Raw genomic sequence first — 25,346 nt, forward strand, 5'->3', positions numbered from 1 at the left:
AAAGCAGTGGAGTTTGGGAGATCACTCAGCAACCTCCGGAGGGGGTCCAGAGTGAGTTCCTGAATGCTAAGACCTCAAATTGGATAGCAGACACATGGCCCGGCAAGATCAGCAAGAGAAAACTCAAAGATCATGCACCCCTTCAACCTCCTCAATCTTACTGGGGGCTCAGTGGAAGCCCACAAGCTGCAGAGACTTATAGAAGGGCACTTGGCTGAGAGAAGTGTTGGAAGGGGTGGGCCTGAGGCTGAAGCTCGGAGACCGTTAAGTTGGAGAAGCAGCTCAGCCGTGCACCACTTGACTTCACTGGGCCTCACATCTATGATCTATCAAGAGAAGACGGTGAGCTCGGCGCTGCCTGTGCCCCACAGGCATGGGAGCTTCCAAGGAAGAAGAGTTATTACAGCGGATATTTACTGAGCGCTTTTCCCTCGGTGTCCACCGTTCTAGACCTTCACATAACTCCCGGCCAAATAGTGCTGCCAATCAAATGCAATCATGAAGGTAAGGGAGCTGGAGGAGGGGGGCGTGGGGAAGGGGGGTAGAGATGCCTGTCACGTGACTTGGAGTCTTGGGGAAGGAGGCTGGTGGAGCCAGGGTTTGAACCTGGACTGTTGGAGGACAGCAGAGCCCGCGCTCTGTGACGAATTAAGTCGGAGGGCATCTGGCGAAGGCGAAGGGTGAGAACGGGGCGGAGCCAGAGCAGAGCCCGCTTGCTCGCTCGCTGCTCCGGGGTCCTTTTCCAAGGTCCCCATCCGCCCCAACTCGGGAGAAGGAGACTGCGAGACTGCTTCCTTGGCCTCTCCGTCAGGCCTGGAGCCGCAGATTAAATTATGAAATGGAAAGATGGTTTGAATTCCCTTTGTTTGAACGCATCAAAGTGCAGACCTGAAAGGATTCTGCGCGGGTGAGGGTTGGGGGTTCGAGCAGGGGACCTGCCCTGAAGGTTGACACGCATAACAGCATTTCACGGGCACGGCTGGCTGCGAGGTTGTGAGGTCCCCCGTGGCTGCCGAGTCAGGCTCCTGCCCTTGCGCTTGCTCCCGCCCCTCTTCCTCCTTCCCTTCAACTTCTGATTGTTCCCAGGCCCGACTCTTTCCTGGAGACTTTGCGCCTCACCCGCCCCTGGGTGAGCGCATGACCTAGCTCCACCTTTCCCTTTAATCTTCCCTCCATCCAGCTCACCGGGGTGCGTGTGCGTGCGTGTGTGCGTGTGTGTGTGTGTGTGTGTGTGTGTGTATTTGTGTGTGAGAGAAACAGAGACAGACAGACAGACAGAGACACAGAGAGAGACAGAGAGACAGAGACTGCTTTGAACACTTGAATGAATCAAGTTCTCCCTAGGGAGCTGTTCTTTGCACAGAATATTCCTCCTTCCATTCCTCCCAACTCAGCTCAGCCAACAACTCACCCTTCTCAGTCTTAACCTAGCCTTCATGGAAACTTATTTTTCTCATAATTTTTTTGTGCTTGTCCGGAAGCACTCATACAGAGACGTTTCTTTTCTCTATCTAGAGCAGAAATCAACATGCTATTTGTCACGGGAATAAGCTGTTGATTACAAGCCACATGGTCTATGAGATAAGAATGACGTTTATCATGTAAATGGAGATATCAGGACCAATAGAATGTCCCCCACTTGAGCACCGTAAGACCTAAAATATCAGTATTTATGTTTATCTTTTATGGTGTCGTTCGCTGACTTTGCCTGCGGATCGTAAGCTCCATGAGAGCGAAGACCATGTCTCTTTCATCTACCCGACAAATCCAGTGTGCCTGGTAACGAGTAGTGAGTGTTCAGTAAAAATTAGTTCGCTCAACTAATTAATAGATTCTCCCTTCGTTCATACCACGTGGGGGAGGCAGTAAGTTTGCTAGGAAAAATTCACAGAGCATCCTAAACTTCCGCTTGAACTCTAACTGTGCTGCTTATTAACTGCGGGGCTCCGGGTCAGTCAATGACTGTGATCCTCAATTTCTTCAACCTTTAAACTAAAGCAAATATTTGGGCAGATAAAATTATGTAGCAAACATTAAAGAGATTTGGAAAAAAATATAATAAAGACCGTAAAAGATAGTAATGGTCATCTTAATATTCGACGTTGTGCTCAGTCCCGGGATTTTCATTCTCAGCTCCAAATCCAACATTCACTGCTCACTGTGTGATCTAGAAGAACTCTGTAATATTTCCTTTTCCACTTCACGCAATGTTCTGTTCTCTCCTTAGAGGGTGCTGGAAGAGCAGACCAGGAGGGAGGACTTCTTGATTGAGTTGGGTTACTTTTCACTCTTCCCATTTGTGTGGAGATCCACTGGTTCTCCATTCCATCTAATAATGCTAACCACTCTAAGAAATTTTTTCCCTTTGGTTTTAGTGGTCTCTCTATGGGCATATTCTCAGTGAGTCCCACAGGCAACTATGGGTTCCGCTTCTTAGTTTTCCTGACGGGATCTTAGTTGCAAATTATGCCTGTGATTTTTAAAAAAAATTTATTGAATCACTATGATATAGTTACAAGCTTTCATGTTTGGGTTACAATCACATAATAATCAAACACCCATCTCTCCACCAGTGCACATTCCCCAGCACCAATATCCCCGGTATACACCCCCTTTCTCACCCTCCCTCTGCCTCCATGGCAGACAGTATTCCTGTGATTTTTATCTAACTCAAAAAGTCTCCCAGAAGCAAGCTTTCAGCTTATTGGGTCCAGATATGGTCCCTGCCCATTGATCTCAGTCTCTGAAACTAGGAGGGCTTTTTTCTGTTCACCAGTTTCAGCTGTCTTGTCTTGTCCACCAGCCTCATCCTTATGTCAGTGGATCACCACTGACCTGGAGCAACCTTGTCAACCTCCTTGTCATCCATCAGAGCTCAAACCACATCCTTGAATAATGGCCTCTTGCCTTACCAGATTTATTTCTTAGATACTCTGCTAGTCTCAAAGAATATTTTACAGTATTCATTATTTTTCATAGGTTTACTCTTAGCATGGTTATAACAAATAATTCCTTACATTTCCTTGTCTCTGTAGAAGTAAATGCATGTGGGGCTGGATTGATAGCACAGCGGGTAGGGTGTTTGCCTTGCACGCAGCCAACTTGGGTTCGATTCCCAGCATCCCATATGGCCCCCCGAGCACCACCAGGAGTAATTCCTGAATGCATGAGCCAGGAGTAACCCTTGTGCATTGCCGGTTGTGACACTCCCCTCCCCCCCAAAAAAGAAGTAAATGCATGAATACTTTGTCCTTATTGAGCCCTTGCTGGAACAGAATTGTTACTGGAAATAGCCTCCCAAAGAGAGTACTTGGGAATTGGTTTGATTGAGTCTTAGAAGTTTATTGTAGTACTGTTATTTACCAATAGTAAGTGATATACTAGTAGCACTGTTGTTTACCAACTGAAAGTGATATACTAGTCATTCATGGTATATTCTGACTTACCTACTGGTCATATTATCACCTGTGATTAACTGCGATAATATCTTCACCAAAAACATGCCTTAAGAGGATGAGTGGCTAATGCATATGATTGTTAGGGGAATCAGAATAACCAAAGAGACTATAGTGTAGGAAGATTCTTCTGGGTGAGCTTGAGCTATTTGAGACAGAAAACAACTTCTAGTCTTCTAACTTCTTGTTATAGTTTAAAGTTTAGAATGTTTCTCCGATAACCCTAAAATGTGCTTTTCTCCTTCTTGTCACAGAGAAGATATTGTGAAAAAATCAACAAAAATTATGCTGTGTAAGCTGCTGAATTAAAATGACAGCTGAATTCCAAGTCTTGCCAAGTTTCTCATGTGAATGTTAGGACATTTCTGAGGAAAAATAAGATTACTTGGAATGAGAATGTCTGATCAGACCCTGAGGAAACTGACAATCTTGAGTTTCTAAGTCACTGTTGGGATTCTTTTGCCACTAAAATTAACTTATTGTAGACTTAGCTTACTGCCCCTGAGACTCTTATAATTAGCTCCTATAAGGTAAATGCATTACTAGTGAATGATCAATCATTTTCAAGTATATTCAACTACTTCCCATGGCCACCGGACTCAAAGAGAGAATGATATTCCCTAGAGATGTAGGAACACACAAAGGATCCAGTGAAAAGAGCTTACATAAAATTGGATTAAAACTTTGCTCTCCTGATATTGGCAGAAATCTGGCAAATGCAAGTGGGAGTCAGGTTTGGTAGGTGTTAGAACAATTAGGGCAGAATGTCACAATAGATTGAACCAAGTCATTGACATCACACAGTTCCTCAGCTCACACAACTATAGGTGGCAATCTGTGGTTCTGAAGGAGAACTGGGATTTGTATACTGAGGCAATGCAGAGGAGTTTAGGCTTCAAAATATCTTATCTTAAGATGAAGAGGAGGGAAAAAAACATGGATCCAAATGAAATGTAAATCAAACCTAATTCAGAAAAGCAGCCACTTGAAGTATAGGGGGAACTGTATACATTGCCAGAAATCTGGCTCAGGAAGTTAAGTACATAGACTGGAGAAATCAGAAGCTGTTCTTGGATGGGAAGAAATCGTTTGTCTTTTAGGTCTAGAGTAAAAAATTGGCCTCTTTCCAGGGATCATGAGATCTGTGAAGCTTGACAAATATCCCACAAATACTCAGGACAATTCTGAGTCTCAAAAGTGCACTATCCCTCAGAATTCTCACCTCCACCATATAAAGCATGATCTGACACCCGAGTTTCTTCAGCCCAGCATGGCAGATCCTCCTCTCCACCTCCTACTATGTGATAACTATGACCATTGCACTTCTAGTCCAGGGTATTGGCACATCTGGTTACTGATTTCATCTGTGTCTGGGCCCTAGAAAATTTACCCCCCAAATAATCTAGACACCATCACAGGTGCAAGAGAACCTGTTTGTTGATCCTAATAATGTCATGACTGATGCTTAGATCTCTTCACTGAAGGGACAGACCAAGCTGAACGTTTTCTCATTTCAGGAGACACTGTTCTCCATGGTGAATGGCCAATACTCAGAGAGGAGCCTTACAATCACAACAGGAACATTTTGACAACATACAGTGGTATCTTGACCAGGAGTTCTGGTAAACAAATACGAATCAGCCCTTGAAAAATCAGTTCCTTTGGGTGAATTTGGCTCTGTGCCTGGAGTATGAGGGATTTGTACAGCATAGTCTAAAAGTTTCGTTTTTAGCTCTGAGAATTTTGGCTTCTAATTCTTATGTACTTTTAAAGTGCAGTCCAGGGGCTGGAGTGATAGCATAGCGGGTAGGGCATTTGCCTTGCACGCAGCCGACCTGGGTTCTATTCCCAGCATCCCATATAGTCTCCGGAGCACTGTCAGGAGTAATTCCTGAGTGCAAAGCTGGAAGTAACCCCTGAGCATTGCCGGTTGTGACCCAAAAAGCAAAATGAATAAATAAATAAATAAATAAATAAATAAATAAATAAATAAATAAAAATAAAGTACAGTCCAAAATTAAGGCAATAGCTCATTTGATGGTATGAAAAACTGAGATCTGAAGAGGGGAGCCCAGTTTCCTCAGAAGAAAACACCCTAATGTAAGCCATTATGGAAGAAAGTCAAAGAAAGTCACGGGCTCTGTTATCTCTGAATTTTTTATTCTGGTATTCACAATATTGCTTCACTTTTGAACTTCTGAGCTCTTGTAAGTCAGCCTGTCAAAAATGCTAATAAGAGAAGGGCAGTCCTCCTAAGACGACGTGTCTTGGAAAAGATGAGAATATTTGATCTGTCTGTATCCAGAGCAGGATGCAAAAATTTGCTGCTGTCTGATTCTGGCTCCATTTGTGGAAGTAAGCCGTTATCCAGCTAGGGACAAATCAACACTATTAGGAAGTGACTCAATGGGGCAGACCTTGCAATTGCAAAATCTCACTGTGTTTCCATAAGGAAATTATCCTGTCTTGCATTAGATCATCTGATTTATATTTTCAGTCCTAAGGAAGTGTTTTTTACAGAGGTATGTTGTTTTGGAGACAACAGAAAACAGGCGGATATTTGACCTTCCACAAGAGGTCATTGTCAAAAACCAAAGGGAAAAGTCTGAAGAGGTGAATGAACTGGGCTGGAGGCAGCATAGAAACCCTGACACAGAAAGGAAAAGTGTAGACAGTGCTTTAGCTCTGTCCTCATATCTCTGGGAATGGGTCTGAACTTGTTTTCTTCCAAGATTGTATCCACTCCATTTCATTACAGTGAAATATAGAAGGGAGTAAAATAATGTTGAAATAAATGTAAAAGAATCCAAAATAGAGACATAGAATCATATGAACAGAAGGCAAACAATATGATTCATCTTGGCAAAATATAAAGAACTTATTAAAAGTCAATATCAACTAGTTAATTGGCCAGTTTTCCTTTCAAGATATATGCTTCCCATTTTGAGTGTGTAACATCCACAGAATGACTCTTCTGAGGAATGTCGTGAAAGGGTATTTCTGAGTGGTGTATCTGAACCCAGGAAACACATGCCAAGTTGTCACTACTGGTATTTATGTTGATTAAGCTTTAAGATATATGTCTGTGGGGCTCACTTGAGGTTGCCTTACTGCACAAATCACATCAAGGAAAGGAAGACTTCCTTTGTTCATGGGTCCATCTCCGAATTTCATGGCTATTATAGTTTAATACTTCAAACTGTTTTCTTAAGTAAATCAGACTTGTGAAAAGAAATGAGAAGATACTAAAATCTGAGTCACACAAAACAAAATTGGAAATGTCATGAATTATAAAATAAAGATAATATATGACTTATTATTTGTATATTTTGAAGAAAATCTATTAGAAATCATTATAGCCATCAAAGTTGTCATCAAAATGGTCTATTCTAATATGACTATAAGAATAGACTATTAAATCTTTATTAGCTAATTAAAATATCTTAATTTAACTAAGTGTCATTCTGTAGACTAAGTTGAATAAATACGGTGTGTCCTGTGATTTATACTTAAAACCCTGAAAATATAAATACTTCATAGAATAACATTCTGCTTTGCCTTGCTCATTCATTCAATGCTCCAAATATGGGTTAATAGAACAGGGATACTATCAAATGTTGGAAGTGGAAGGATTTAGGTCAATGAGATAACTCAAATCTCTACACACAGATGGAAAGCCCTTCTAATATTCAACCATTGTGTACCCAGAGAAAGAAATACTCAATGCTAGAAGCACTTGCTTTTTTACCAAGGTTAAAAGGCAATCTACAGGAAGGTTGCTTTAACAGCATCATTGTCGACATTATCTGGCATCTCTGGATGAATTTCTCTGTGTAGATGCCAATGACAATGTTAGGTTGAGCCCAAGCTGAAAGAAAGAGGAGAGTAAGCCTTCTAACCCTTCACTACTGAATTGTAATCCACCTTCACAGATTAAAAAGTGAGTTTGATGCTTCATTAACTGAGTAAAATTCTTTTTGCTGCAGGTGAATGCAATATTAGCTCCTGTAGAGAAACAAGACAACCTTATTAGGGCTACATTCGACTAAGAAACATTAGAGTAATGTATGGCTTAGTGACAAAGAAAGGCTCTAAGTATTGCTTCATTTAACAATGTTCAAATTGTATAAATATCATAAAATAATTTTACTGCAGTCAAGAGATAATGCAGCATGTGGGATGTTTGTCTTGCACATGGCCAACCTAGGTTTAATCCTTGGCACCTCATATGGTCCCCTGAGCACTACCAGGAGGGATCCCTGAGTACAGAACTAGGAGTAAACACTCTGCTAGGTATGACCCAAAATCAAAAAAAATGTTTTACTAACTAGGACATGTAACCTATGACTCAATGGGCTATGTATTGTACTCTCTTGGGCCCACCATAGAATATGTGGACTGCCATTGACTAAAATATTGTGTGAAGTGATCTATGACTTCATACCAACCATAATACAGGTAAAATGTAAACAAATAGGGGACTATTTTCCATGATATTTACCTTGCTACTCAAATCTGTACTTTGACTGATAGTTGTACATACTAACTAAGTTGAAATCTGTTTTGGATCTAGTGTTCCAATGATCAGAGATCAGTGGATTACCATTTCCTATCTCCTTATCACTTCATTAATTTACCTCTTTCCTTGCACTGTAACATATCAGTCCTTAAGTTGTGTCAGTGTACTGCACTGTTGTACCATTGTTCGTCAATTTGCTCGAGCGGGCACTAGTAACTTCTCCATTGTGAGACTTATTGTTACTGTTTTTGGCATAATATATGGCACGTGTAGCTTGTCAGGATCTTTTTTGTGGGCGGGATACTCTCGGTAGCTTGCCAGGCTTTCTGAGAGGGATGGAGGAATCAAACCCAGGTCAGCTACATGCAAGGCAAATGCCCTACCTGCTGTACTATCGCACAAGAACTAAAATTTATTTTTGACATTATATCAAGTCATAACATTTGTCAAAATCTTGCATGTTGAGAATTCCAGGAGATGTAGTGTTTCGAAGCCAAAAAGTCTAGTCTAATATCTCATTTTCTATGGAAACTATCATGATTTATTATTTATATTGAGCTACTGAGGAGGACTTAATTCATGCTATTTAAATTTAAACCATTCAAATATTAAGTGAGACATTTTTTATATTCATACAGATTAGATGTGCAAATGTTTATATTCAAGACATCCCCCTTATTTCCAGGCCTATTTTGTAGATCCTGAATCTTAGGAAAATTCTTCCTAACTCCAATTTCATAGAATCTCATTTCCCATCCTTGAGGTACTTTGAAACCAAGAGCTGCTAGGAAGGTCTCATGACTTTTGTCCTCTTACTTTCTAAAATGTGAAATTCATATCATTGCTCTCTTGGAGATATCAGTGGACATTTTGGTACCCAGGCCCATTATCTTCTTCACTTTAGTGAACTTCTTGTCTTTGCTCATCTACTGGTCTTCTAAGAACTCTAACGGAAAGAGTATTTTTGTTCAAGAAAGTTGAAAATACAAGTCTAATCCACTGTTTTCTTACACTGGCAACTTAATCTTTAAACATAAACTGTAAACTTGAGCTGTAAGCTTAAACTATAGATTTATTAGATAACAGAAAATAAACTCCCATTCTATAGATTAAGACCCAGAAGTCTACTTATTCTTTCACCCTTATTATTTTTTAATTTCTTTTTGGGTCACACCCAGTGATACTCAAGGGTTACTTCTGGCTTTGCACTCAGGAATTACTCTTGGCAGTGCTCAGGGGACTATATAGGATGCTGGGACTTGAACCCGGGTTGGCCGCGTGCAAGGCAAACGCCCTACCCGCTGTGCTATCTCTCCAGCCTCTCACCCTTATTCTTATTCTTTCACCCTTATGTCCAGTCCCACCATTTATTTCCCTCCCATAATTTATTCTCCTCCAGAAAATATGAATTCACTTCAACCCTAACCAGTAACCGATGTTCCTTGCCTTTCTGTCTTTGTACATGCTACTTAAATTGGAACCATCATCTTTTGCTCTTGTCTCTCTGGAACTCTTCCTTTTTGCTTTAAAGGTTGACTGCCATCAACATAACCTCTGGGACTGAATTCTTCAGCTTGACAAGGATACATTCAACTTCCCAAGTCTTCTATCACATGACTTGTCATAAAAATTATCAAACAGAAACATATTTTGACTCTCTTATGATAAACTAGCATTTGAAAAATATTTCTTGTATTTAACAAATCATATTCAGCACTGAGTACATGGATTTTTTTGTTTGTGTTGGGCCCACACCCACACCCAGTGGTGCTCAGGACTTACTCCTGGCTTTGAGCTTCTGGTGCAGCTTGGTGGACCATATGGAGTGCCAGGGATGGAACCCTGTGTGCAAAGCAAGTTGCTTACTCATTGTTCTATGACTCCACACCTGAACACAGGGTTTTATACTCACTATTAATAACTCAGTAGCTGAAAACTGAAAAAAAAATAAATTTAGTTCCAGAGAAGAAATGAAAGATGTTTTTAGCAAGAGCTCCCTTTATCCTTGGGTCAATGATCCTTCCTTATCACCAAAAAAATTCAAAGATGCACATTTGACAACTGCTGGAGAAATCATTCTTGGAAAACTCTAACCCCATAGCTACAATTTAGCCATCTTTAGGATACAAAGTGAGTTAATAATAGGAAGCTTAAGTCAACATCACGTGCATGGCAGCTTCTCAAATACCCAACAATATCTACTGCTAGAACACAACATTTATTAAAAACTCTGGCAAAGTCTGTCAGTGTGAGACCTTCCATATCCATACCTTCTGTAACTTGTGAGTTCTACCACTGGTAGCTTAAGTGTTAGAACCTAACCTAACCAATATATAAAGGTCTGAAGTTCAGTCTCCAGAAGTCCATAATAACAAACAGCAATGATAAACCAATTTAAAACTATATTATTTGTGCTAAGTATTTGTGAAAATTCTCAAGCAATAGGAATCTTATACATATTTGTGATAATTTAATACACTATATGCAATAACTTTGGAAACAGTTTGACAGCTTCTTAAATGTTAGACTACACTTTCCATATGATCCAGCTAAGCTACTTAAAGTAAGTGAAGCCACATGTCCATTTAAAAACCTTGTGACTAGATATTTATAACATCTTTATCTATGACAATGAAAGAAACAAAATATTTTGATGATTTAATAAATAGTTATGCCACAAAATCATCATCATCATCATCATCATCATCATCATCATCATCATCATCATCATCATCATCCCGTTGATTATTGAATTTCTCGAGCAGTCTCAGTAACGTCTCCATTTGTCCTAGCCCTGAATTTTATTTTATTTATTTTTTCATTTTTTTATTGAAGCACCATTAAAAAGTTACAAAGCTTCCTGGTTCAATTCTCAGTCACTCAATGATCAGACCCCCCATCCCTTCACCAGTGCACATGTTCCACCACCAAGAACCCTAGTATACCCCCGCCCCCGTCTGTGTGGCTAATGATCTTCACTTTATTCTCTCTATTCTTTGAATACATTCAATATTTCAACAGAAAACTCACTATTATTATTTGGAATTTTCCCCCAACAATCAAACCTGCTGAAAAGGCATCATTTAATAATTTGTTGTGGCTGTGCGGTTTGGATTTCTGATATTTTAGCTCAGTTCACAGTCTAGACGCATTTCTATAAGAAGCCGCTGAGTGCCAAAATTGGTTAGTAGCCCTCTGGAGGTTAGTAGCCCTCTGGATCATAGTCTTTAAGAAGCAGAGGAGCCATTTCGTGTAGCCCTTAGATTTTAGAAGCTTCTCTTTAGTCGTCCTTTCCAATGGTGCTGCATTGGAGGCTCTTTCAGGGTCATGGAAATAAGACCCATCATTGTTACTGGTTTTGGCATAGGAATACACCATAGGGAGTTTGCGAGGCTCTCCCATGTGGGCAGGAACTCTCGGTATCTTGCCAGTTTCTCGCAGGAGGAGAGCTAGGCTATAAGATGTCCGGGAGATTGGTCTTATAGTCTCTGGATGTTGACTGTTGGTGGGGTTACATGGTGCCGGGGGCAGTCCCTGGGTGTGACTGCCTAGCTACTGGAAAATGGGAAATCTTGGTGGAAGAGGCCCAGTACCGATCTGAGCAGGCTTGGAGGTCTCAGCCCTGGGTCCCACAAACCTGGGTGGTTCCTTCATGGGTGAGGCTCGTCCAAACGTGTGGAGAGGGGCCTTGATCATGGCTGTAGCTAGGCTCCAGAGGTCTTCGGCCGTGGGAGCTCTGCTCAGTGCGGGGAAGGAAACTGAAGCCCATCCCCTCCGAGGGTCCCCAGGGAAGATAGCCAGGCATGGAAGCAAGAGACTCTCTGCCAATTCCTTATTCATGGGGAATAATTGCAATCCCTGATCCCCATCATGAATAGGGTTCAACGGGTTATCCACGCCTGCTGACACAGAGTAGGCACACACTGAGCCAGTCAGTGCATGCACAGAATATAAGGCAGCAATAAACAGAATCAACCTGTGGATTCACATAGCAACATAGAAGAATTATGTTAAAGAAGTCAACCAAAAAGTTTTTCAAGGCTTTATTCACGAAAGTTCTAGGAAATAGAACCAGAGGCATGGTACAGGGTTTAAGTCCCTTACCTTTCATGCAACCAACCTTAGTTTTATCTCGACACTCCATGGACCCTTGAGGGTGATGGGTGGTGATCCTTCAGCATAAAATTGGACATCATTCCTGAATATCAACAGATGTGGCCCCAGGTCCCAAATTCTAAACCCTCTTCCCCAACAATGCAATAGAAAATTCTAAGAACTACAAACTAAGCTAGAGTGAGAGTAAGTATATCAGAGCTGTTAGAGGAAAAGCTAGAGTAGGAAGGTAATATAGAAATTTAGAGGAAAAAGGAAATTTGGGGATAACATATGTTTATTATATTGATCCTGTTTATAATTTCACACATGACCATCATTATCATCATTATCATCATCATCCCGTTGATCATCGATTTTCTTGAGTGGTCTCAGTAACGTCTCCATTTGTTCTAGCCCTGAGATTTTTAGAAGCCTCTCTTCACTCGTCCTTCCCAAGGGTGCTGCATTGGAGGCTCTTTCAGCGTCAGGGATATGAGACCCATCAATGCTACTGTATTTAGCATATTAATGGGGACAGGAAACTCTCAGTAGCTTGCCAGGTTCTCTGAGAGGGAGAACTAGGCTACAAGATATCACACAGCCTCTTCTTTGTGCTTCCGGGAGCTTGGTTTTATAATCTCTGGATGTTGGCCGTTGGTGGGATTATATGGCGCTGGGGGCAGTTTCTGGGTGTGACTGCCTAGCTACTGGAAAATGGGGGAACTGGGAGGAAGAGGTCCAGTCCCGATTTCAGCAGGCTTGGGTATATCAGCCCCGGGTCCCACACACCTGGGTTCCTCTGCAGGTTCCTTCATGTGTGAGGTTCGTCCAAACACGTGGAGAGGAGCCTTGAGCACAGATGTGGCTGGGTTCCAGAGGTCCTCAGTCGCAGGGGCTCTGCTCAGGACAAGGAAGAAAACTCAACCCACCCCCTCCGAGGGTCCCTGGTGAAGACAGCCAGGTGCAGGGGCAAGAGACTCAGACAAATATACTCAGACACAAATATCCATACACACATATACACACAATATACACATATATTCATATAACACTCAGACACACAGGTATACACATAATACACACATATTCATATATTTACACACATATATACACAATATATACACATAAACATAGGTACTATAAATAACAAAATTTCCACTTTAATTATAAGCCATGTATCCTCAATAAAATGTATGAATATGAATTAAAATTATTGAATGAATGAAATGAAAAAATTATATATTTTGCATATGTGTATATATGTGTAACTGGCAAGGTACCAAGAGCATCCTGCACGCATGGCAGAGACTAGCAAGCTCTTTCTGGCGTGTTCAATGTGACAAATACAGTAGCAATGATGGGTCTCATTCCCCTTACACTGAAAGAGCCTCCAATGTGGCACTGCTAGGAAGAACGAGTAAAGAGAGGCTGCTAAAAATCTCAGGGCTAGGACGAATAGAGACGTTACTGATACCCGCTCGAGCAAATCGATGATCAATGGGATGACAGTGATATACTGAGAGTATATGTGTGTATACATGCATACATTTCTCATCCTCTCCAATACATAAGATTACACAGTATCAGTATACTGGAAAGAGGTTCATTTTATATGTAATTAAAATGGAAAAATTGCAGAGTTCTATAGTCTGACTCCATCTTTATAAAAATAGAATATTTATAAGTGGACAACAAAAGTATGGAATAAAATAGTACCAACACATTAAAAGTATTTTTTTTATGGTGGGGATCACATCATACAGGTTGAGGGATTGTAGTAGCAGGACTGTAAGTATAAAACTAATTTCAATACTGCTGTAAACTATAGCTCAATAAAAAAAAAAGAAAAGTAGCTTTTGAAGTCATGTGTTATGGGAAACAGCTGTTCGAAAAACTGCCATACATCCTTTTAACCAAATTCAAAGTTCTATATTTCATGCCAGTGAAGTGAGACTAATCCTTGAAAGTGCCGTTAGTTATAACTCCCTCGGTGCGATTATCTTATTTGGTGCACCAGTCACTCGTTGATGAAGGAGCTTTGCAGATGGTCTGGTTTCATATGTCAGCAGAGAACGATTCTCCAAAGAAGTACACTTTCCATCATGCAAGTGTATCTACTTAAGTACTAAGATGTTTGTATTCACCACTTCCTTGAGAAAGTCAATTTTTACTTTTTCAGACCAGTCATTCTAAATGTGATGAGCCTATGAAGCATTTCTGTGTCTACATAATTTTGATTCAATTGGACCAAGACATTGTGACACATTGTGGAAAAATCTGACTGTAAAACCCTTGGTGTATTTCAGTCAGCTTTCAACATTTAAAGCTCCACATCCTGGTCTCTACCATCCTAGTCTGAGAACTTGGTTGTACCAAGGAGCTTAGTTTTAAATGGGTTACCCCTGGATCTGTTTTATCTCTTGCCCAAATAGATCATTAAACAATAACCCTTATCACCCATATCTGAGATATGATTTAGTTTGAAAATCTTGGGGAACTGTTTCTATTGGGACTTCCTGTTATATGGACTTGTGTTATTCATCGAGTAAAGCAGCAAAGCTAAAGAGAAACAAATATGTTAAGTCCTCATTTAATTTTTTTCAACATTATTTTTAAATTTGAGTTTTGTGGGTTCTAGAAATTGAACCCAGGGCCTCACACATGCTAGGCAAGTGCTTAACTTCTGATCCATATTCAAAGTTATGTTTAACATTGTTTTCTTACAATATATATAGCAAATAAAAAATTCTTGTGGATGTAATATAAAACTCAATTATTTGAGGACCTGATTTATTACACAGTTTTGCTTAAAGTTACAGACTCCAAGAAGTTATCAATGATGTTAGTTTATCAAGGATGCTGATCCACAGTAGCACTGTATCACTGTCATCCCGTTGTTCATCAATTTACTCGAGTGGGCACCAGTAATGTCTCCATTCATCCCAGCCCTGAGATTTTAGCAGCCTCTCCTTACTCATTTTTTCCAATGATTGGAGGCTCTTTTCAGGGCCAGGGAGATGAGACCTGTTATTCTTACTGTATTTGGCATATTGAATGCACAACAGGGAGCTTGCCAGGCTCTTTTGTGCAATGACAAATACAAATACTTAGTAGATACAGCAAAAAAGCATCATAATTCAAAAGCCGATTAGTATAGACATACTGCTTAATAATCACCTGGATATTATTTATATTTATTTTGGTAGTTACTAGTTCAAATTCACAGATAGATGTTAACCCCCAATATTACATGGAAAACAAAGTATGATTATTTTTAGAAATAGGGGTCATACCAGGAGGTAGTTAGGGGGCACATAGTGCCAGGGATTCAGAGTCTCACATATATATGCTTAACTATCTTCCCAGCCATAAAGGTAATTCCTTTTTTAAAAATTAGGAATTGAACCCGGACTTCACACATGCAAGGCAAATGCTCTACCACCGCACTAGATTCTTGGCACCCAAAAGTAATTTTTAGACTTCTCACTGAATTGATGTTGTCTTAACCAGATAGCAAACACATACCCTACTAATATCTAACTAAAGCACAATTTATTGGTAAGTGTCTGATTGACACCTTTTCCCTACTTTAATAAAAAATACTCAGTCTGAATTTTAAGAACTTTCATTTGTGCTGTATTCAAAACTACACCTAGCAGATGTATGTTATCAAGAAGATAAGCCATTCTTTCCTAGTGCTTTGCCACTATCTACCTCAATTGCTATGATACAGAATTAACTATAAATAATTAAACTTAAAGAATTTCTTATGAATTCAGCAATCCATCTTAAAGAAAGTAATAGCACAGTGGGTAGGGTGTTTGCCTCGCATGCGGCCGACCTGGGTTCGATTCCTCCACCCCTCTTAGAGAGCCCGGCAAGCTACCTGTGGCGTATTCTATATGCCAAAAACAGAAACAACAAGTCTCACAGTGGAGATGTTATTGGTGCCGAAATTACCGGCCTGCAGACACAAGATTCCATAGTAGTGGAGTAAAAGAGATTCACAAATTTTCTCCTGGTGTTTGACTTTTGTGGCTTGTATTTTCTGCTGTGAGAACATTAAAAACCAACAGTCTATGCCAGGATCATGACTTGGAGAGCAGTTCAAGAATTAGATTAGTCCCTTCACTGTCATGGTATTTCAAATGGCATATCAGAGTTCTTGGTAAAATAAAACCTCTAGCAGACAGATCACCAGACAGCTGCATTTATTCACAGCATACAAGGCTGCCCTGCTTGAATTGGTGGCCTGGCTTAGATTTCAGCCCTGGATGAACAAATTCATGTAAGTATACCTTTATCACATATAAACGTCACACATTTTACTGGGTTATGTGACTACAGAGATACACTGACACAGGCAATGCTTTCAAAGTATTCTCTGTTCGATGAGAAATAGATAAAAGCTAAACACAAACTTCATGTGTTTGTGATGGATGGTAGAATGTATTAATATAGAATAAATAATATCCATTTATGATGGATGATAGAATGTATTAATATAGAATAAGAGATAGGTACAGGGAATTATGTAAGGAATTAATCTGGTTGGGTATAGAATAGGAAAGCTCTAAAAAGGAAAAAAATAGAATAGGAAAGCTCAAGAAGACACATTTAAGCAACATCTTATAGAATAAATAGAATTTCTCAAAGCATTAAAAAGAAACATAATTTCAGTCAGAAATGTTTTTTCATAACCCTCCCTCTCATCTTCATTTTTCTTTCTTCTTTCTCTTTTCTATCCTTCCTTTCTTCCTTCCTTCCTTCCTTCCTTCCTTCCTTCCTTCCTTCCTTCCTTCCTTCCTTCCTTCCTTCCTTCCTTCCTTCTTTCCTTCCTTTTTTATTTCTCTCTCTTTTCTTGGGGGTCACACAAGTCATAATTCTGGCTTAGTAATTACTTATAGCAGTGCTTGGGGATGAGGGGCTGGGGATTAAGCCTACTTGGCAACAAGCAAGGCAAGTGCCTTTCCCACTGTATTATCTTTCCAGTCTCAAAAATAGCAGCCTTGCTAGCTATGTCTTATAGAAACAAACAAACAAAAATATTTAGTAACAGAAAACTCTGAATGGTTTTGTAACATGAGAAAATGGAATGGCTATTTCATAGAAGTTAGTGAGATGAGTGCAGTAAGCATAATTTACATCATGGGAAGTCTTTCATTACAAATCATTGAATCTGTTTCTGTAGAATGTCAATTAAAAATTACAGATATTGTATGAAATATGAAGGGGTTCTGGAGACAAATGCATCTGAGAATTTCTGCATAGCATATGTTCTGCCTTCCTATGGAGATATACTGAAAATAAAATGTTTTGGTAGTAAAACTAAAAAGTAAATCAAATAATTCATTTAACCTTATTTCACAAATACTTGAATCAGCAATTTATATCTCCCAAACTACATTTAAGAAAATGTACATGAAGCAAATGATGAACATGAGAAGTGTGTTGGTTATGCAGAAATTATGGTATGAGGCAAGGGATAATTGACGTTTTTAAAAGTGATGATGAACCCTGAAATAAATAATGCAGCACAGATTGAAGATGTGATTAATTTTGATATGTTTATAGAAAGGATAAAGGTAAAAAGATAAGGAAAGGGTAAAAGGATAAGGAAAAGGTTCTATTAAATCTGACTTGAATCTAAAACAATGATGAGTATGGAAAGCTAAAACAATTAATTCCCTGTGACTTTTCAAAACTATGTTCAGCAAGGACAAAGGAAAAAAGCTTTGAAAAAAGCTAGTAAGTTTATGCTTAAAATGTATGTATTAGATTTGATAGCATAGTTCTAGAGACAATCTTTTACCAGCTAATAGGATCTGTATATTTCAAAATAAATGACCAGTCTTTTAAAGACCCCAATTCTAGATTGCTATCCAAGGTGCTGAATTGATTTGTCTAGTTATTGTAAATTTTCTGCTTCAGTTGCACTTTTCCCTCTCTCTCCCGCTCAGCTCTCTGATAGCAGCCTTGTCCCAGACTGAGCCAGACTTCATCCGACTAGCATGAGTGCCCTTGCCAGAACTAGCTGACTCTGACTTTTGACAAAGAAAACATCCTGATTTCTCAGTTGGACTCCTGGCAGATCAGCAGCAAGCTGCAAGCTCTGTGTCTACAGAGGTTAAAAATATCCTGACAGGTAGGTAAATATTTCCTCCAGGAATAAAATTGACCAGCCAAGAGATCAGATAATTTATTACTGGGGACAGCTCTGAGATGTAGACATTAATTTTCAATGTTTCATTTCAGCATGCTCCGGTTTCAGGATCTCGATATCCCCTTTTCTAGGCAATTAGTATTGGTCAATGGCCTGTGTCTATTTAGACCCTTTCAAAGGCAACATTTTCTGCACTGAGGAAGTTAAAATATAGCGAAAAATAAAACCAAACATAGTTTAACATACTGTGTGATCATCTCTACTTAGTTATAAATAAATTAAGTTCAGGATGAGTCAGGAAGAGAGGAGTAGCATTGACTGCAGTGGTAAGAAAATATTCATACTGGGGGTAAAATATAACCTAAGTCTTGATGTCACGTTTGATCAATGGCACCGCATATGGTCCCTAAGGAGTAATCCTTGAGCACATAGCCAGGAGTAGGACATATGGGCTACTAGGTGTAATCCCAAAAGTAAACAGCACCTCTCTCCGCACTCCAAATCCTATATCTTCATGTTATGGTTAAGCTTCAGATAGATAGTGAGGAGGGTATGCACCAGTATGACAGAAGTGTAGGTGTAGACACATCCGTGGCACATTTGGGAGAAAGCAAATACTCACCTGGTTCTGCATAGAGCTCCTTACCCTTTCATCTTCTCCACCCACATTGACATATAATCCCAACTTTCCATAACCTAACAATGATTGTATGATTTATCTCAGGGAAAAATGTAGAAAATTCCTTTACAATCTATTGGCACTTGGAAACAAATATCTTTATAGCATTCCCTAGGAACTGTTAATGCTTCCTAGCGATATGATTCTTAAAGATTTAAGGAACCTTCTAAAAATGCTGATTCTTTCTTTTTAAATTGCTGGTTCTTAATTCACAATATTTAAGATTTTATATTCTGGGTAGCTTTGGGTTAGTGATTAAAATATAACTCCTTGAGGTTGGAGAGATGGTACAGCAGGTAGGGTATTTACCTTGCATATGATCAACAGTTTTTATCCCCAGCACCCCATGTGGTGCCCTAAGCCTCACTAGGAGTGATCACTGATGCCTGGGGTGAAAAGTCAGGGATCTCTTATTTCAGGATAAATGACCAGAGTCATTTATAAGTAAGCTTCAAGCACCTCTGGATGTTCCCCACAAACCGAAGATCTAGATAGATAGATAGCAAACCTTTCATGGTGCAAAGTAAAATGAGTAGAAAGTGAAAGCAGAGATGAGGAGGAATCTAAGAATGTGTCACGTGATAGGTAAAAGTAGGACATTTTATAGAAAAAAGTTTTCCCAAGTTAACAAGGACACTCACTCTAAACACTGAACTACCAAGTAAACTGTTGTTACACTTATCTAAACTCTATTACAGTTTCAAAAAGGATTTTGATGGAGACATTTGAAAGAAGGTCTTTTTAGAACCTCCATCTCCAACACTTTGATATTTTCCAGACAACTATGGAATAGAAAACAAAGCAATTGATAGTGTAGTAAAAGTGCAGGAAGTACACTTCAACAGTCAAGAAGTTGATATGACTTGAAAGTAGTTCCCTTCTTTTATTTCTTAAATTGACTTTTGTTTTTTTATTAAGACACTATAGTTTACAAAGTTCTTCATAGTTGAGTTTTAAGCATACTATGTTCCATCACCAGCCCCACCACTAGTGTCAACTTCTCCCCACCAGTGTCCCCAGCTTCCCCCCCGCCCCTGCTTCCACCCACTGCTTGCCTCTTCAACAGTCACATTTTTAAGTTTGGCTCTGGTTTGGATCTCCTGCTTGCAGTGTTACTGACTCTGCAGTTTGGTTGGATAACTATACCACTCCTCGATATCACTGATGTACCTGGGGGCCCTGTGAGCTCCCATCTTCCTCTTACTTCCCACCTCAATTTCTTTGTTTGGAGTTGGATTTTTCAGCTGAAGGCAGATAAAATACCCAAGACCTACTTTCATTTACTGTGCAGAGATATCTTGTGGATTGTCTCAGTGAGAGGTGGAGAGAGAAATGTTGCAAGTAGAGACCAGCGTTTTGGTATTAGAAAGATTAATGCACTTAATGCATATAAAAATGTAAATAAAGTCATATTTTTAATTTGTGGTTGCTAAATATACAGTATGTTAGTCACTCAAACAGATAATTTCTATACTTTTACTCACTGATACACCTAGGCATAAAATTAGGTATGAATAGGATTGTAAGTATTTCTAGGTTTTATAAATGTGAACAGCTAACTTCTTCACCCCTAACCTTCCAAGAGAATACAATTAACCATCAAATTTCTGGCTATAAAATTAGTCAATTCCTCATTAACTGTAACTCTTTTGTCAATTATACTCTACTTGCCAATTACATTCTACTAAACATATACTCTGCTTCTCATTTATTCTCCATGTCATTGACTCCCAATACTCATTTAATTAAAAACATGCACATTTATTCTCATTCTCATCCTCCACTTTCCTTTCCACTTCTTTCATCTTTTGCTTATCATTTATGTGTCAGCTGACAGCACATTTCCCATTTTTATTCATTTCCCAATGAATCCTAATTAGTCTTAATCATTGTGCCTTTGTCTTTGTCGCCATGGAAGGGCTCTCTTGGAGATCTTGACCAATGTACACACAATTAGACAACAGTTTAAAAGAGGAAGAGATTCAAAGTAATGCTCTAGGGGCTGGAGAAATAGCAGATGGGGCACTTGCCTTGCATATGGCCAACCCAAGTTCAATCCCAAACACCACATATGGTCCCCCAAATCTGCCAGGAGTGATGCATGAGCACAAAGCCAGGAGTAAGCACCATTGGGTGTATCTCCAAAACAAAACAAAAAAGTCATACTCTAGATGTTTCCATTTTCAGTGGTTAAAACAATAACTTTAGAGCTTGAGTTGACAAAATTTTTTATAGGGAATAGATTATTTGCTTATTTTTCTAAACCCATAAAATATTATGCATTCAAAATATGGAAATAAATTTGTTCAGGTTTCTTAATATACTTGGAAAAATAGTCTAATGTTCTCTCAATATCACTCATGTCCTGTTTATTTGATGTCTTTGTCTAATAAAATGTTTTCGGTGAAATAATAAAAATATAGCTGGTACCCATAGCAGTATATTTTGGATATTTGGTGCTACTTATGAAGAAACTAAGCCTTAAAGAGGTAAAGAGCACATGGTGATTTCCTGATCCTCAGAGCAGCTGTTAAGCAAATATAAGCCTTTAGCAAGTACATCTGACTGTGTGTTTATCATGCATTCAAACTTGAGCATCACATTAAATAGAGGTGTGTTTTTAAATATATGTACCAAATTTTAATTTTAATTTCACACGGAAAACTTCTGTACAAAAAGAGGAAAAGCAGGCAAAAAATTACAATGACTTTGCAAACAACATATGACAACTTCAAAACAGCTTTGTGTATGCAACAGCCTTTAACAATATAGTGGGGACACTGGGTTGCACTGATGTTGCTTTCTTAAGATAAAATTCCGATGTTTTTTGTAATATCTGGAAAAAGTTATAGCTGCTAGGCTACAAGATTAAATCAGAAGTCACTGAATTGTACATCACAATTGGTTCCTAAGATTGAATAGGTCTAATTTGTCTTTTGAGGAAGCATGAAATTATTTTTACTTGAGTGAAATGATGCATCGAAAAAATCCTCAGTTTACTTTTATCTTAACATAATAGCAATCCCTAGGAATGAATATTGATGAAACATAATATTAAGTAACTGTTAAAATATAGCATCCAGGCTGTTCTGTTAAAACTCTAGTCCTAAGGGGTCACTACAATTTAAAATACCCATATCCACCTTAACTTTTGTTTACTACCAACTCCTAGTGGCACATAAACTGTTACCGAGAATGAAGTTATAATGCCAATGTAGCAGTGCATCCAAGAAAAGTTATTTTCACCTTGTTGTTTGCCCAAAAATAAATATCTGAGTAATGGAAAACACTGTTTATTTGAAACCTATGAGACACCAACTATGAAAGAGTTAACACCGACATGGATGCATCTCCAGCACATTCCCTTTCGCCATCCGTGAGTCTTGGACACATGTGCATGCAGCACATACACACACAAACATGATTGTTGAAAGACTCCTAATGCCTAGAGGACAGCATATTAAAAGAATTTGTCTCCCACAAGTGCTCTAGAGTGGGCAAAGGCCCATCACTTACTAGTGATCACAGACATTCAATTAATCTATCCTCCTGGTAATCAGAGGCAATAGTTCAGGGCCTGGGCTGTTAAGAATCCATGTACACATGAATCTGGCTTTGAAGTAGATGGCTTGATTAAACTGTGGCAGGCCAGCAGCCTTCTCCTAGGTTTGGTCCAATTTAATAGAAATCCTAAATAAAAATGATAAATCTATTCAACTATTTATTCCGCATGCCCATTTACCTCCCCAAATCTCCTCAATGATGAAGAAGGAACTGAACTCAATGTGAGCAACACTGAGTTTCTCTTTGCTTCTAATCCCGACAGATGTCAAGGATGCTCAAGTTATAGCTACCCACAAGCTAGGCTCATCACTATCACAGGCTACCAAAGAGAACATTTCTCAAGCTGCATATTTTATAAATTGCTCCACTTTATGGATTTCTCTCAGAACTTAGAATCCCTAGGTTTGGAAACCATCTAGCATATTTCTGTTCTGATAAGAGAATCTTATCCAAAGAGCTGGACATGTTCATCTTGGAAAGTCCTAAAGAAAGAGCCTTTTTTTTCTCCTAGTTGACTGACACTTAGATGCAGACCAGTAAATCTGTCACTGGAGTAGATTTCTTTGTTAAAGATAAAACAAAACAATATGTCTCCCCTTGTCTTACAGGACTCCAGGGAAAGTAAGCTGGCCCCTGATGTCAAGAAAGCAATAGTATCTAATGGCTCATTTCTGAAATATTGTGAGTGATACCAAACCGTGATCTTCCCAGACCCAACTTCCAGAACTGTCACTCACTAGCACTATTTCCTTCTATCGGAAATTGGCAAGTAATTATACAGGCCACCAAGAAGGTTTATTTAAAAGTGTCCAGTCTTATCCCTTAGGATATATGCATAGGCCACATGGTGAAAAGGAAAAAGCATGGAGTGAAGGTTGAGGAAGTTTGGGATCCAGTCCTACATCGAGGTGATCCTGTCTGACATGATCTATTGTCTATTTTATCCACTGAATATCAAAATGGAAAATTAACAGGGTTCCCTTCTAAGCTTGGATATGAAGACAGAATGACTATAGATAGGCCTTCTGATGTTGTTAATCATTAAAATGAGGTGTGATAATACTTATTAGACCCTACTTATCAAGGAATGTGAGAATAGTCATTTTATTGACTCATAGCCTTATAAGAATCTTGGAGATGGTTTGCTTTAATTTCCTACTATATAATCAGGGAAGGTGATACACAGAGAGCTTAGATAAATTCCGAAGTCAGGCCATGTATCATTAGGGCTAGGCATGAACCTAAGTCCTCAGACCAGAGTTTTGCACATTACAACAAGCTAGCAGTGAGAGTGAGAAGGACCTGCCCTTTAAATCATAAGTAATCAAATAATGCAAATGCTTCCTCCTCTCCAGATCCTCAGTTTATAGTAACTAATGTGGTTCTAGAACCTCTGCTACCACATACACGGTCTATAGAGAAGAGGAAGAATTATGCATCCAGCACTCCACAGATAATTGGAGTTCAGGCAAGTTTACCTTTCAATTTCAAAGCCAGGGTTCCTGCCATTATAGACCTGGGGAATAGAGGGAAGGACCTTTTTTTTCTGCCAGGGGGTATTTGAATATTCATAATATTTATGGCCATGCAATATAGAAGGACAGACCACAGGTAACCTATGAAAAGCATACATCTGTCCCATTCTGTACAGGATCAGACCACATGATTTCAATGGATCTCATCAGACCTGATGATTGGCTGTTCCCCATCCCTGCTGTATACAGAGTTGAAGCAAGAGAGAAGTATCCTGCAGCTTAGATGTTCCTTTTCTATATTAACCCTGTTTTCAGGTTAACCACCTTCATTCACCCAGCCTCAACAATACATCTATCTATTCTCACTTATTTCCTACTAACTGCTTCAAACATAGGTAAGTTTCTCCTTGCAAACCCCAAGGAGAATATTAGAGGCATGTAAATTTTGACAGTAAGAGAATATGACAATAAATAATATATGTGCAAATTAAAAAGTTGCACTGTGGTTTGAGGAAAAGGGGGGGTGTTGTTGTGCTGAATTCAAAACACTTGGGTTTGAGTCTCCACATGCATTTTCTTCTCTCTAATTCCTCTCTCCCTATGTCAGGGTAACACCTGTGTTTCTTGCAGCTGAGCTAACACGGGAAATCAAAGACTGCATTTCTATAACTATAACTCCTCAGAGAGATTACAGATCTAGAATTAAAATACTACTACAAACTATTAGGGATTTCTGGTTGTTATAGGTGTAGTTAAAGGAGTCCAGTAACAAAAATCAAAAGTCTCCAAATTCTGCCTTTGGAGAAGAGGGTTTTGTTTTAGACATCAAAGGTAAGGCTCTCAAGTCAATTTCTGCTCTGCTGGGTTGAGTGAGTCAAGATACAAATTAAGGTCCATATATTTCAGTGACAAGAAGGAAACGGTTATGTAAATACACAAGTATTAACATCAATCTGTATTAAATTATGTAAACATATACATCTTCTGAGGTCAGTACATAGATCCTCTTCTTTGAATACAGCTCTACTGGAGCATTGCTCGAATCTGTTTGGAAGTCGATTCGTCATTCAAGTGCTTTGTAGTGAACCTGGATGGAGAAAAGTGGAGATCAGTGTGTAAGTAGAACTCCGTAAAGCTTTAGTGAGTCACCAGCCCTTCTTTGCCTTGGAAGAAACAGCTGATGTTTGTAAATCAAGTGTAGATGAGTAGTCACATTCCAATGCACAGTTATTCTCAGATTGAATAACTATGAAGAAATTTGATTCTTCCCTCCAAAGGAATTCTGTATTTTGGCTATTAAACACAGATCTTTTACTTAATCAAATAATTACACAGATGAGCTACAAGCAATCTCATTCTACAGTGAGGTACACTTCTCATGATTGCATGCGGAATC

General features: G+C 39.2%; 1 protein-coding gene across 6 annotated transcripts in view; it reads right to left on the minus strand.

Annotated features, from left to right (window-relative positions):
* Positions 1 to 20,295: 20,295 nt before the first annotated feature.
* The window catches only part of CYRIA (CYFIP related Rac1 interactor A), a 117,768-nt gene continuing 112,717 nt past the window's right edge, over positions 20,296 to 25,346 (minus strand). For all 6 annotated transcript variants that reach the window (XM_055122974.1, XM_055122975.1, XM_055122979.1 and 3 more), the window contains one exon: positions 20,296 to 25,037. In XM_055122974.1, coding sequence (XP_054978949.1) covers positions 24,974 to 25,037 — 64 coding nt within the window. In that variant the 3' untranslated portion in view covers positions 20,296 to 24,973. The remainder of the gene's footprint in view (positions 25,038 to 25,346) is intronic.

The sequence above is a fragment of the Sorex araneus genome, chromosome X, assembly GCF_027595985.1.
Source record: "Sorex araneus isolate mSorAra2 chromosome X, mSorAra2.pri, whole genome shotgun sequence".
In the NCBI taxonomy this organism is placed as follows: Eukaryota; Metazoa; Chordata; class Mammalia; order Eulipotyphla; family Soricidae; genus Sorex; species Sorex araneus.